The sequence below is a fragment of the Thamnophis sirtalis genome, unplaced genomic scaffold, assembly GCF_051295495.1.
Source record: "Thamnophis sirtalis isolate CommonGarterSnake01/CBP01778 unplaced genomic scaffold, rThaSir2_p1.2 scaffold_6, whole genome shotgun sequence".
NCBI classification, from domain to species: domain Eukaryota; kingdom Metazoa; phylum Chordata; class Lepidosauria; order Squamata; family Natricidae; genus Thamnophis; species Thamnophis sirtalis.
The window spans coordinates 106,628,380-106,643,732 of NW_028261386.1; the positions used below are offsets into that span (position 1 = coordinate 106,628,380).

At 36.3% G+C, this 15,353-nt stretch overlaps 1 protein-coding gene across 1 annotated transcript in view; it reads left to right on the forward strand.

The window, feature by feature from the left end:
• The first annotated feature begins 208 nt into the window (after nt 1–208).
• SEC63 (SEC63 protein translocation regulator) overlaps nt 209–15,353 on the forward strand; it is a 37,133-nt gene continuing 21,988 nt past the window's right edge. The window contains exons 1-7 of the mRNA XM_087718680.1: nt 209–463; nt 9,009–9,108; nt 10,129–10,243; nt 12,149–12,261; nt 12,864–12,925; nt 14,136–14,194; nt 15,261–15,311. Of these exons, the coding sequence (XP_087574806.1) occupies nt 340–463; nt 9,009–9,108; nt 10,129–10,243; nt 12,149–12,261; nt 12,864–12,925; nt 14,136–14,194; nt 15,261–15,311 (624 nt within the window). The 5' untranslated portion in view covers nt 209–339. The remainder of the gene's footprint in view (nt 464–9,008; nt 9,109–10,128; nt 10,244–12,148; nt 12,262–12,863; nt 12,926–14,135; nt 14,195–15,260; nt 15,312–15,353) is intronic.

Genomic DNA, 15,353 nt, shown 5'->3' on the forward strand with positions numbered 1-15,353 from the left:
GACCGGCCGAGGACCCGGAAGCGCCCCTTGCCACGGCGACGTCACAATGGTTGCGATGCCGCCTGCGCAGTGACACGTCGCCTTCCTTGTGAGGAGTGTTGGTTTTGCCGGAGGCGAGCGGGGAGGGGGCGGGGCGGGGAAGCAAAGCGTGAACTGGCGCCGAGAGCGGCCGGCGGGGCGGGCGGGCCAGCGAAGGTTGCTCGCTCTTCCCGCTCCTCCTCCTCCTCCTCCCTTCCCTCAGTCCTCATTCTCGCGGGATCCTTGCAAGAGGCCGCCGCTGGGGCTGCTTGAAGGAGCGAGCACGCAAGCCGAGCGGGGGGGCGGGGCGTGCGGGCAGCCATGGCCGGGCAGCAGTTCCAGTACGATGACAGCGGCAACACTTTCTTCTACTTCCTCACCAGCTTCGTAGCCCTCATCGTCATCCCCGCCACCTACTACCTGTGGCCGCGGGACCAGCACGCCGGTGAGTGTCTCTCCGCTCCTGCGTCCCCGGCGTTTCTTCCCTTCGGGGGTGGCGGCGGCGGCAGGCCCGGCGCCTCGGACTTTCCTCCCCTTTCCCTCTCTCCTTCTTCTGGCCGGGCCTCGAGAAAAGGACGCCGGGTGGAAGGGGGTTCGCCTTACCCTCTTCCCCCCCAGTGGGCCTTCACTTCTCCCCCCCCCCCGGTGCTGGTTCTCCTGCCCCGTCCGAGCAGGGGAAATCTCAGGTTAGTAGAGGAGTTCTGGCTGGGCTTGGAGTAACGCCTTGCGGCAGGTTCTCTCTCCTACTTTTTGTGCCGGTTGGGTTACTTCTTGGTGGAGCCATGGGGTTAATTCAACTCCTGGTTCTCATGTTAGGTATCTATTGAGGCAGGAACTGCAGCTGAGAGGAATCCCACAATGAATAGAATAGAATATAATTCTTTATTGGCCAAGTGTGGTTGGACACACAAGGAATTTGTCTTTGGAGCATATGCTCTCAGTGTACATAAAAAGACAAGATACTTTCGTCAAGAATCATTAGTATCTATTGAGGGAGGGAAAGATCAGGACCTACACCCGAGAGGAACCCCATAATGTAAAGAGGGTTGTGCAGGTAGTCCTTATCTTGCAACCGTTCCTTTAGGAAGTTCTACTGACATATGATAGCTTTATTGATTATCCTATAGGCCATATCAAAGCACAAGGTTCAAACACACATCACCAATACAATCTTATACAATTTAAAATAAGACTAAGGTAAAATACAATAGCTATAGGATAAGATACAATTTAATTTAGTATATAAATGTATTTTATATATGCATATATAAAATATATGCATACACATACATACACACACACACACTAAAGTTTTACTAAAAAAGTGACTCATGACCATTTTTTCACACTTATGGCCCTTGCAGTGTTCCCACAGTCACCATGATTTACATTTGATGCTTAACAACTGACTCGCAGGTTGACAGGTTGTGGTGTTTTGGAGTCATGTGACTCCCCCTTTTGTGACCACCTGACAAAAGCAATGTCAATGGGGAAGCCCGATTCATATAACAGTTGTTTTATTCATGTAACAACTGCAGGGATTCACATAATAAATGTGGCAAGGGAAGTTGTAAAATGGGGGCCAAGCTCACTTAACAAATTTCTTACTTAGCAACATAAATTTTGGGCTCAGTTGTGGTTGTAAGTCGAGGGCAACCTGTACTTCGTCTTGCTCTCTGCAGAAATTCCAACAGGTGATTGTTAATCTCCAGTTGAACCCCCTCCATGGAAGCGGAGGCTGTCTCTCTGCTTAACATCTCTTGCTTGTAGTTCTTTCTAACATTTATCCAGAATCTCCTCTTCATTTCAGTCCATTGGCCCTTGCTGTGTTTTCCATCGCAACACAGTACAGGCTCGTCCCATTTGCACATGACCTCCTTTTAGTTATTTGTAGATCATTATCATGATTCCCTTTAATCTCTTTTGCCAACTCAAGTGTGTCTAGTTCCTTGGAGAGCTTAATTTCCAGACCTTTTAACACCTTGATAGCTTTCTTCTGAATTTTCTTCAGCTTTATCCTGCAAAGAAAGGAAAACTGTAATTTGAGTACTGTCTGATTAGTGTCGAATGCCATAAGCTGGACATAATCTAATACACTCCTTGCTCATTTTCAGCTGGTAGCTGCCCTTAGATCATTTTCACACAAATTGCCATCATCAAGCATTCTCAGTCCTGTACCTATGCACTTGATTTTTCATACCTAAATACAAAGCCTTTCACATGTCATAATTTATCATTACTTGCTGGGTAATATTTCCAATGGGTTGGATATATTACCTTGTTTTATGGTTTTGATTCAGAAATATAACAAATTTCCCTAGCTTGGTACCTTGCAAAGAGTAAGGCCATACATTACTTCTTGTTACAGAAAATAAAAGTGCATATAAATGAAAAAAACATGGATGTACGTACATTGAACAGGTATATGCCAACTTTTCTCAACAAAGTGCAAAAGTAATTTCTGACTAGGGTTGATGGTTTTGTATTGACAATGGAAAGCAGGCATCTGTATGAAGATTATAAACTTTGTTCAGGAAACACTGTAAACTTTTGGTTTGAAGAGAAATTACTAGATTTTATGTTGAAAGGAAAAGTTCCTATTATTGATTTTAAGTGTTACAGAGTTAAGGACCAAAAATATTAATTAAATGACTACGACTTTAAAGCATAAGGTTGTAGTCATAGTAATCTAGACAATTTGTTTCCCCCCTCCAATGATTTTTATAGAATAGCATTTGGGTATCAAGCTTTCTTCCAGTGTAGCTTTTGTACATACAGAAAAGCATCTGCGATATGTATTGGAATCTCAAGAATGTGGGGCATATCTTGTCTCTGCCATGGCACTCCAATGTTCAGCTGACCATATAATTTGTTTTTGAGTGATATTGTAAATGAGGTGCATTCTTTCGATATTATTTTTCCTTATTTTCCGTCCTAATGAAAAGAAACCGAAGCAGTTGTCAGTGTTTATAATGTGCAGATAGTTATACCTCTCATTGCAAGATAATTCTCTAAATTCTTAGGAATAAGTGGATTTAGTAACAGATATTTTATGTTTGATATTTTGTCTTACTATAAAAGTAGAATGGATATTTGGGAATAAAGAATTTAGTATTTCTATCACATATTGGATGATTTATAAAAATTTTTTATTTCCTAACGCATGAAAATTATTTTGTAGAATCAGCACCAAGAATATTAAAAAATGATCTTATTCCTAAATATTGTCTGAATTATAATCTCTTTTATCTTTTAACGCTGCATTTGATACCATTAGAACAGCTCTCAGTACTTTTTATCAGTTTTTACATTGTTTTAAGTGGTATAATTGTTCACAAGATTGAAACAATTTTTATATAAAATTATTTCTGGGTTTAACAAAAGTGATGTGAGTTTTAAGAGGCCTCATTTATTCCTACTACCTTAAAATGTTACTTTTGGGTCTGAATAGGATTTATTGTTTTGAATACTTACGCCACTTCTATTTTGATATCTTAGCCTTATTTTTGCATGCAGATTCCCTCCCTTAATTTGCTGTGAAAAGTTGGTTACTATGTAATTTTTGAACAATTATATAATGAGCTGAACATAACAAATCAACTAACAAAAGGTAATAAATCATATACAGTATTTACAGAAGTTATCTAACAAACCTGGCCCCAAGCTGCTGAATCTTTTAAAGACAGCTTAGGCAACCCATGACCCATTGGGTCATTCTTTCAGGGATACTTGCTCACGAGATTCTTCTGTGCCTTTAACAGTGACATGATTTCTAAAGCCTTCATTGAAAAAGTTGTGATACATTCAGAGATGTAGCCGCCTTGAAAATAGCCCATGTCAAACTGTGTAGCACAATCAAACATCAGCACAGGAATTGACATTTTGTATAATATCATTAACTGTTTTATTATGATTTTTACATCATAATGATTTATAAAATTTGCTAATTTTCAGTTCGGCAGGAGTTATGGGTCCTGAATTTGGAATACATTCTATAAGTTAGCCCATTTGAGGTACCTTGGTTTAAAAATTGTTGGGTGATATACCATTTTGCGCAGCTAAAGATTCTGGGAATGATAATTTTAGTAGTATATAGATAGCTAAATGAGCACCTTGAAAGGTTTATATAGTAGAGTCAGTGTGAAGCCAGTTTGGTGTAGTGGTCAAAGCATTAGGTAAGAACCTGGGAGACTGTGAATTCTATTCCTGTTGTAGGCAGAAAGCAAGTTGGGTAACTTTGGGCCAATCATTTTCTTTCAGCGCTAGGAAGGATGCAATGGCAAACCACTTCTGAAAAACCTTGCCAAGAAAACTACGGAAACTTGTCCAGACAGTTTGAGAATTGGACACCATTGAATAAAAGAAAAAAAAAAAAGGAGTCAGTGCAAATGAGAAAGCCATACAGTTGCATGCTTCATAAGACTCTTTGAAAACTGCACTTTTCAAACATTATTTGAGTTAGCACTGGACAAAGTGAAGTTCAGAAATCTAACTTAAATTCCGTTAAGACATGCATGGACATAATTAGATTTGTCTGCAATAGGTATAGTTATAAAATAGAAAACTCTGTGCAAAACTTTACCTAGTTTACCTACTGTAAAGTTACATCTATGTATATATCCAAACAGCTCCTTTCAAGAATAATTATGCCTACCATCTTGCTGAAAGGGGACTCTATCTTTGTATTAGGATGGGTAGTGGCAGTGGCAAGAATGTCCCAGATTAAAGAGATGATGCCTTGTTGTTGTAGCTAGCTATTAATGGTCAACCTTCAAATCAGAATTTGTATTTCTGTGTTTTGCATATTCTTTGAAAACAGATGCGGTCAGACACTTGAAATTGAATTTAGATGGAGATATATATTACAAATGCAGATGCTATATGTTCCAGATTTATAGTTCAGTATTTAAACAAATTTTTATTAGCCTAATTCAGAAATAACCATCTTTGATCATTACCTAAAGAAGCATATATCTCTCTAGACCTCGTGTCCATACTTAATTAACCATAATTATTTAAAACACATTAGAAATATAGTAGATTCTTATTCTTAATCCTTACAATAAGTCATACTTCCTTGAATTTGATTTAATCTCTACTCCTCCCCACAAGAACATTTTGTCTCACATAGAAAAGAAGAAATGTTGCACTTGTGACATCCAGGGACGTTTATTAATACTGAATCAGAGTTTGTTACAGCCAAAGTAGGCCATGTTCTGCCTTCCTGTTTAAATGATTGTAGTAATTAAAACAAAGTAAATCTCTGTTTTATTGGTAAAATGACCAGAGTTTTCAAAATTTCATTGTTTGCTTAGTAAGCCTTAAAAGATTGATGTACACACACTAAATTATAGTTTAATGTATGTTATATGGAATCTATTTGGCATGTGGTTCTTTAATTTTTGAAGTTCAGCCTTTGAAATAAATAGTATACAGTATTTTATTCTAAAGTAAAATTTCCTTTGAGTTTCAACTTTCCGATGATTTCATCAGAAATCAAGATTGCATTCCTATAGACTTCTTGGCAAAAACAAGGAATACAAATGCCATTGTATTCCTCTATTGGGAACATGCGTATTTCACTTCCCAATCTAGGGAACAGGTCTAGCAACAGAACTTCTAAGGCAGACTCTATTTAATTCTCAAGCCTTGATAACACTGGCTAAATAAACCCAGCTACCTGCTAAGAGACATTTTATTCTATACCTGTGAAACCAGGTGGGGAAAAAAAGATACCTACCTCAGAAGAGTAATTATTATGCTGAAGACAAATTGATAGTTCCCTAACTGGATGACAAAGACAATTCAGACTACAGTGCCAGCTTTTTAGCATTTGAAAAACTTAACACTATGTATTTTAAAGAAGGATGTGTTAAATGAGTTACTGATTAATCTCACTTATGCACTGGTTATATGTTCAGTTATTTCTGGCTCTTTGTAACCTGATGGACCCCAGGTAACCAGTTATCTTAATGTCTTACAATTACAAGCCACCTTCATAAGTTATGTTTCTAAATGTGTTCGTTTCTGTAAAGCATGATTGAGGCTAACCAAATTTAAAATTGGGTATAATTTTTCAGTTATAAGTAGAAACAAGTTTCTTATCTTCTTGAAGCTGTATTGGAGGATGAGAGGAAAGCAGGGTGCATGTAGTTACAACTCATTCATATAGTGTTCTGTAAATGTAGCTGCTATTATAAATGTTTCAGGCAATTAAAATGCAGTGTGTGGAAACAACACTATTAAGGGGGCTCTTACGTTTACAGAACATCCTGAGGGGGAAAGAGATAAGATGTAATATTCTCTTGATCCACATTTCATTTTTCATTGCAGGGAGTGGCAACATGGCACCTTTCAAATTTGTTAATTGCATATCTTAACATGTTTTATAACCAAGTTTTCATTTCATTTTTCATTGTGAGTCTGACAACCACTAAGATTAAAGTGGCACCTATGTATTAGTGGAATTAATACAGTTGAGTTGGAATTTAAAAACACTATTCTGTGACTTTATTTTTAAACTTAAAAGTAATTCTATTATATATACAAAAGCAAACTAAGTCACACTTATTCTAGTCAGCTACCTTGGTATTTTTGTAAGTGCTTTAAAAGCCTTTATCAGATTTCAAAAGATTGTGTTAATAATATTTTTAGGAAAAAAAATGTTAGAAACAATTGTAAATATAAAGATTCACTGTTAATGGAATTGTATTCAGTAAAACTATAACATGGGAAAAGAGAAAATAGAAAACTTGATAAAATAAGAATTCTCCTTATTCTTTTTTATTATTACAATGCAATTTATTATAATTTCCATTGTAAGAAAGAAACAATACACAGTTCTGTGGTTCACTAAACACTGGGATTGTTACAAATTGGGATGATGCAAGATTACGTAGTACCACAATACCACAATAACGGTCTAAATTTCAATTGAGGACTGCTTGCTTTCCCCCTGGTATTTATAGGTTCTTATTTCATGTTTGAGTGTGAATTTGTTAAATATTCTTAACAAAGAAAGTTTGGCCCCAGTAAAAAAATAAAACTCTGTTGCATATTCAGAAGTAATTCCCATTTGTTTCTTATTCCCTTTTCTTTAAAAAAACAAAAAACCTGAAAAATAATTTCTCCAAAGTTTCTATAAAGAATGTATTTCACCAGTCTTATGGATGCTGAATAAAATCTAGGTTTGTTTTTTTTACTATGAAAAGAATAGCTTGTTGGCAGTATACTTTAGTTGGCAGAGTGTTTAACTTGCATGTAGTATTTTGCTGGTTTGGGTGGGATTTTTTTTTTAAAGTATAAACTATGGCTTGTAAATTTGAATGTAGAAGCCATATGTATATTGTAGTGGATGTAAACCATAATGGTGTTGCAGAAGCTATGGATCCTGGTATTCTAGCTCTCCATCTCTCTTCCCATACCTTCATCTTAGGAGCAAAATTTCTGTTAAATGTTAAAACATGTTAAAATTTGGAGATCTGTAAATTATAGACCAAATGTTGCAGTGCCTTTCTGTGAATAGATTATATTGTAGTACATTGATTAGAGTTTCGATTTAATCAATTCACCAACAAACAAAGGGGAATGGTAGTTTTTACAGATTCCTTGCATCTTTCATAGTATTCTTAATGATCCTCCAACTTTTGGACCTGGAGTACAGGCTATATAGAGGTGGAATTGCTAAAAATCACTTTTCCTTTCATGGAGACAGTAGGTCTACTGAGTCTGTTATCTAAACATAAGGTTACAATCTTAATACCCACTAAATTCTAACAGACAATGTTAATTGCCAGTGTTGCAACACAGTCAATACAGGTAGTCCTCAAATTAACAACCACAATTGAGCCCCAAAATTATGTTGCTAAGGGAAACATTTGTTAAGTGAGTTTTGTCCCATTTTACGACTTTTCTTGCCACAGTTGTTAGTGAATCATTGCATTTGTTAAGTCAGTAATAGTTGTTAAGTGAATCCGTCTTCTCCATTGACTTTACTTGTCAGAAGGGCGCAAAAGCTGATCACATGACCCCAGGTCACTGCAACCATCATAAATATGAACCAGTTGCCAAGCACCTGAATTTTGATCATGTGACCCCCAGGGATGCTGCAACGGTTGTAAGTGTGAAAAATGTCCATAAGTTACTTTTTTCAGTGCCATTGTAACTTTGAACGGTCACTAAATGAACTGTTATAAGTCGAGGACTACCTGTATATGTTACCCAATGTTGCTGCTACCAAGTCAACATCATCTCTGTATAGTCTCTCTTTTTGGTAACTCTTAAAATATTTGTGTTAGCAGGTACATCACCTGGCTAAACTTATCTGGGTTTGAAAGCTAAGTTGGGTGTGCCTGGTTAATACACAGATGGGATTTTTATCTTGTATTATGTTGATGACTTCTGAAAAGTAAAAAAGGTGGTTTGGGAAGCTAGTTCAGAGAATAGATGGCTCATATTTGTCCATTTGTATAGTAGAAGGTAAACAATGCTGGGAGAATCTACAGCAGGGGTGTCAAACTCTATTTCATTGAGGACTGCATTAGGGTTGTATTTGACCTTGGGCTGGGGTGGGTGTGGCCAGAGTATGCACGGCCAGCATGAGATCACTTGTGTTGGGAATAGCCTGTGATGGCCCGAACGCTCTGCCAGCGAAAACAAATTCCTAAGCTCCGTTTTCGGCTGGGACAGCCTCCTGCAATCCTCAGCCAGCAAAAACGAAGTTTAGGTGGGTCCACACACAACCCCCACGAGCTCCGTTTTTCGCTGGCAGAGGCACTGCGGGGCGGTCCTTTGGTATATCCAAGATGGCCCTGCGAGTCAGATTTAAGCACACCTTGGGCCAAATCTGGCCCCCCAGGCCTTGAGTTTGACACCCCTGCTCTTCAGGTAGTATTGCAAAAATTTTCCTTTAAGGTCTGAACAGCTTGAAGAAGAAAGCCTGATGTGTAAGATACTTTATTTTTATTAAAAAGTAAAATTATCTTCCCCAGAGCAAATTCGTTTAAAGAATTTAAGAAAAGTTTACGGAAGATGCCTGTGGTATCGATTGCGATTGTTAAAGCCCCAGCAGAATATAATGCCTACAATAAAGTAAGTATAATAGGATTTCTATTTTATGGGGTGGGTTTTTTTTAGAATTTTAATAAAAGCAGATTATTTCAACATTATAAAATATTTAGAAAAATGATAAGATCAGCATTTTACCAATAACTCCTAGGAGATGTTAATGCATTTTTAATTGTAAAGAAACTGAAAATTATTCCCAAGTCATGGATTGAATTTCAGGTAATGAATCTATTGAGCCTCCAAAATGCAGTTGTGTGGGGATTCACAGTTCTTCCTGCTTTGGGGAAAAAAGAAAGATGTTTCTGTGATGCAGTATTTTTTAAAATTATATTTTGGAAACCCTAGAATTCTTTATAGGTTGAGGATTCCTCAGTGGGAAGTGGGAAACTTCACCCAACAACAACAAAAAGCCAACCCATCAAGCAGCTTATCTTATGGAGAATTGTTGGGTATACAGGGAGTCTTGACTTACAACCGTTAATTTAGTGACCATTTGAAGTTACAACAGATTTGAAAAAAAGGGATATGACTGGTTTTCACACTTACAACTCCATAGTCACGTGCTCAAAATTTGGGCACTTGGCAACTGGCATCCCAAGGTCATGTGATCATCATTTGTAAGCGTCTGACAAGCAAAATCAATGGGGAAAGCCAGATTCGCTTAAAAACTGAATGATTGACTTAACAACTACAGTGATAAAATGAGGTGCAAACTCATTCAACAACAACTTCCTTGCTTAGGAACAGAAATTTTGGGCTCAGTTGAGGTTGTAAGTTTAGGACTACCTGTATGGTTTTATTATCCAAGACTCATCAATTAAGCTCAGTGCCCATTATAAATACTGGATGGGGCTGTAGAATATTGACATACTTGTATACTATAATTCCTTTGGTTTTGAGAGATGGCTAGAGATTATTTTGGTTACTGTTTCCCATGATGTTAATTCTTCTTTAAATGTACCCAGATATTTTTATTGCATGGGATTTCCCCCGCCAAAATTTAACTATTTAAAATTGCTTTCTCTTTCACTTTCAATTTTACAGAAAAGGTGTGTTGCTTGCTGGATGGGCACTGTTTTTGTTTCTTGCTTACAAAGTGTCCAAAACAGACCGAGAATATCAAGAATACAACCCTTATGAAATACTACAGTTAGACCCAGTAAGTAGCACCATTTTTCAGTATTTAAACTAAATTTGACACTAAATATTCCATTGAGGGCTCTCAATGGAATATCACATTCTAAGTCTATATGACTATTCTTCACTCCACAAACCTTCGTAAAACAGATTAGGAACACATGGAAAAGGGAGGAAGGGAAATTGGTTCTGCCAGTTGGGTTTGTCTCATGACAAGAGCCAATATATAGCCAGTAGAGAAATGCTTTTTTTATTTATTTGAAAAGTCATGCCAGGTAAGACTAAATGTAAACGATATATTACATTTTAAGTATTTCATTTTTGAGTTAGTCACATTTTGAACTTTTGACGAAGGCTCTTGTTTGAAACTACATTGAATATCTGGCACTATTTCATAAAATGATGTAAATATACAAACAATATATTTACCAAACAATGCCATTTGGTATTAAAACATAGAACTGCTTTCCTAGCATAAAGAAAAAGCCTTATAAATTAAATATATTTTTAAAAGTTTTGTTAAAAAATAATCCTCCTATGAAGCAGTGATGCATGTCTCTGAAATTATAAATGGCATTCACTTGTGCCTGTCCATGTGAGGACTTTTTTGCACCTCCAGTTGTAATATGAGGAAGTAAACCGTTGGTTCTTCTTCCACGTTAACAGAAATTGGAGAACACTCCAAGATAATAAAAAAAAAGTGGGACAATAGGAAGAAAAAAAGGAAGTTAGCAAACAACAGCACAACATAAAAGCGTTGGGGTTACTTCATCATATCCTCTTCTGTAATTAGAGGAATCTTCTAGATAAAAATTCTATCTGCAAATAGAAAGAAAAGAACAAGTTACAGTTTTACAATGGTTATGTAATTTAATATGCTGATAACCAAAATTATTTGATAGTGGAAAGCAAACTTGTATAAATATTCTTTTTCAAAGTTGAATTGTTTATTTAAATGATCCATTTTTAACAGGCACAGGTCAATTGAATTCAGTTTTGCCTTTGTTTCTGATTTCCTATATTTATGTAGGAATAGAGGCCATTGAACAATTTGGTAGTTATTTAAACATTTGGAGCATTTTTCATTTCCTTAAAGTTGCAGATATAAACACTTTCAAAACAATTCTCAATGCTTGGGGCTTACCAGATAGAATTTAAAATTTGCTTTATAAACTTTAAAGAAAGCAGTGTTAACAACAGCAACAGATTAGAGGGATCATATCTTAGAATTTCCATTGGATTAGATCTATTTTGGGACTGTCAGAGCTTTAGATGTCAGGACTACATGTAGTGCTTACTGAACAACCATTGGTTTACAGTGGCACTGAAGAATAGCTTACAATTGGTCTGCACAACTGTCACAGGGGCTCCGGAATCACCTGTTCCCTCAAGAACCAACCTGTCGCAACAGCCTATGGTCACATGATTGCCATTTGTGACTTTCCCAGCTGGCTTTTGACATGCAAAGTCAATGGGGAAGCCAGAAGGAGGTTGCAAGTCATAGTTCCATGATGATGTCTCGCTTAATGACCATTGATGGTTCTCTTAACGATCATGGCTAAAAGGTTGTAAAATTGAGTGTGGTTGTATGATGTCTCACTGAATGACCATATCACTTAACAGTGATTTTTCTGGTCCCTATTTTCATGTGGTTGTATCGCTGTTGTTTTACTGGCTTTCTAATGATTCTAATAAGTTGTAGCTATCTCAAATGATTGGGTATAATAATTGAAAGTGGGCTATGAAGCTAAATTTTACAGTAATTCGGACAAGCCAAAGGTCTTTTCCAAGTAGTATATTATTAATATGTTGTGAATAATCAGAAACAAGATGTACTTAATTCAGTGGAAGCTACTTTCAGGTAAGTGAAGGTGATTGTATCCCTTATGTATTTCAAATGATTAATTTGAACCTCTTATTTTAATAGGGTGCAACAGTGTCAGAAATTAAAAAGCAATATCGTTTGTTATCGCTGAAATACCATCCAGATAAAGGTGGCGATGAGGTTATGTTTATGAATATTGCTAAGGCTTATGCAGCGTAAGTTTCTTAAGTTCTGTTGGGGGGGGAATGTTATTGTAAGCAACAACTAATACCATTTTCTATATGTTTCAGCCAATTTCTCTACTTAAAACAGTTGTTACAATACAGAATTGATTTTGTTTTCTTCTAAATTGATTTGTGATTCTGGTTTATAAAACAAGCAAAGATCTAAGGCTTCCTAATCATTTAGAGTAGATTTCCAGTCATATAAAGGCTTCAGAGGAAAAGAAAATCAGTTGATTATAAATTATTTTCTCCCTTTTGTCATCAGAAGTGCTCATTTAGACCTCAAAGGAGCTTTTTATCATTGGGAATAATGCTGGCTCACTCCCATTTCAAACTACGATTTTTCATTTCTTGTCCTATTTAGTTTGTTATCAACAGAAGTTATTGTTAGTAATGGCTACATCTTGGTGACATTCTTCTGTGCTGTTCTTGTATGTATACACTGCCATGTCTGTCTGCTGTGCTGTTTTCGTATGGATCATCCTGAGGATTTGAAGTTTTTATGTGGCAAATTTTAAAGCTTTGCTTTGAGCAAGGATAACGTGCACCCTTGAAACAAGCTTTCTAACACAATTGTGCCTCTTATTTTGTAGTTTAACTGATGAAGAATCTCGAAAAAATTGGGAAGAATATGGCAGCCCTGATGGACCACAAGGTAATTCTATAGTTTATTGTACCAAATCATAATTTATGTAGCATCCTGACTTTTGCTCTGTAATTTATTCCATCAGTAACAGTTTTCATTTTGTATAGTGTGTTTGTACACTAATGTCATTTATCTTTGTAGCTAAGTATTTATGAGACTAACTTCAATGTCACTCATGCCTCATTCCAATGTTCATTGAATAGTGATTCACATTAGTGAATCCCATTATCCAGAGATCCAGCTTCTCAAACGTTTAATACATTTATTGGCTTGTTAGATTACAATCCTGCATAGAAATGTTGTCTAATTTCTCTAATTTACATTCTTGCTTGCTACATGGGAATAGCAGTTCTTATATACATGCAAAATCAGGCTGAATTCTGAACATTACCAGACCAAAATTTCATGTTATGAGAACATTCTGGAGAATTTGAAATATTTCAATTTCAGTGTAAGATCTATTGTAAATTCATAGCTACTGATATTTCCAAACCAATTAACAGCTTTTCTTGGAATAATTATAGAGCTTCCACTCCCTATGGGTGAGTTGAAGAGAAGTTGTTTACATAGGCATGAAAGTTAAGGTTGTGTTGTCCTGAGTTGGCCTCAACAGCATGATGAACTTGCCATAAAGTTACTCTTCACAGTAAGCTATCCAGTTATTTAGAGGTTAAAACCAAACTGAGTATGCATAATCCGTTCAGTTTGTATATCTTCATCAAGAGCATAATATTTACAGTTGTCCTTACATCCTTCTCGGGATTAGGGATATTTCTTTAAAAGTGATCTCACAAGGTTGCCTCTCAAAATGGATGGGATTGTCTTGTTAAATAGAGAACAGTTTGCCACTTAGCACTTAGCTTGGGTTGTACTTATCTTTCAGGTCATCTATACTTTTACAAATAAATAAAGCTTCTTTTCATACAGTTGGGTACCTCTTGATTTTAAAAGAACCTTGTCCTATCTGTGGAGAAATGTTTATCTCCTCTTAAGATCCCACGCAGATTAGAGCAAGATTATTCTTGTAATTAGTTCAGCATCCACGTATGCACCATAGATAGAGCTTATTTTTTAAAAAAATAAGATTTCCTTTTAAAAAAATAAGGGAAAGGTTTGGTTGAAAAGATGTATAATTTACCCAACTTGTATGACTGAAGAAATGTATGTATGTTGACTATATTGCTATATTTTGTAACCTATTTTTCCATGTTTCTTGCAGCTACAAGCTTTGGAATTGCATTGCCAGCTTGGATTGTGGATCAGAAGAATTCTATTTTGGTAAAGCAACTCCCAGTTTGGCTTTATTAAGCTGAAAGCCTTAGTGCAGTTGATAGTCTACAGAGGGTTTTTTTAATAGCCTAAATGACAGTCAATTGATGTGCGTAAACTGTTGCCAGCTTTGGGAAAGTTTGCATTTACTCCAGTTAGAGACTTGCTACAGCTTTTAATGGCACTTTAAAAAGTGCACTTTTCCTATGATTTAGTTATGGTGAGTCTTGGAGGCTTTCTTTTATTGCTGGGAGGCAAGCTAATGTAGCAGATTCCAGTGATAATTTGATTTTTCTTACACTGTTCTGCAAGTTTCAGATTTCTGTAAACACATTGAAACATATTCTATAAACACATTATGTTCACGTTGCCCTGCTGAAGTGAACATAAAAATATCTGCATGGCTGGGAATTCCCTCCCTCCCCCATTTAGTTTGAGGTGGTGTTGCATATTTTCCTGAGATTACTTAAAATAATCTAATCTGGTGGTTCTCGACCTTGAATGTTTTAAGATGGTTGGATTTAAACTCCCAGAATTCCTCAGTAAACATGCTGGCGGGGTTGAGGTTGAGAAACACTGGTCTTATCTATATTGCAAGATTTAAACAAAAATGCTTCAAGTAATGTGGTACTTGTTCTGAATTTACACCCACCCACACACCCACACACTTACACACCAGACATCCTCTCCAGCTAGAGACACTAACTATTTTTGAAAATCAAAATAATGCTGGAAACTAAATACAGCTGTACTAGCAATTGGCTTCTTGTTGTAATATAACATTAAAGTGATACTTGTGGAGATATGTTGTTGTAACCTGTATCATGATAAGAAAGAGTGTTCTTTGTTGTTTATTTTCAGTAGTTAAACATTTGTTAAGAAAAATAGTTTCTCTTTATCAGATTGTCAATCTAGCGAGGAAAATATTGGAGTCTTTTAAAATATGACTCCATTACCTATTTTGTTTCTGAAAACTTTCTTTCAGTACTTGTTGTTATACAAAAGATGTCTCTGCCTATGTGAGCGTTTCTGATTTTATTGCAATGTTACTGATATTTCTTCTGATATTTTCTAGGTTTTGCTGGTTTATGGATTAGCATTTATGGTTATTCTCCCAGTGGTCGTAGTGAGTATTATTTTAAATTAAGGGTGAAAAGTACATTTCACA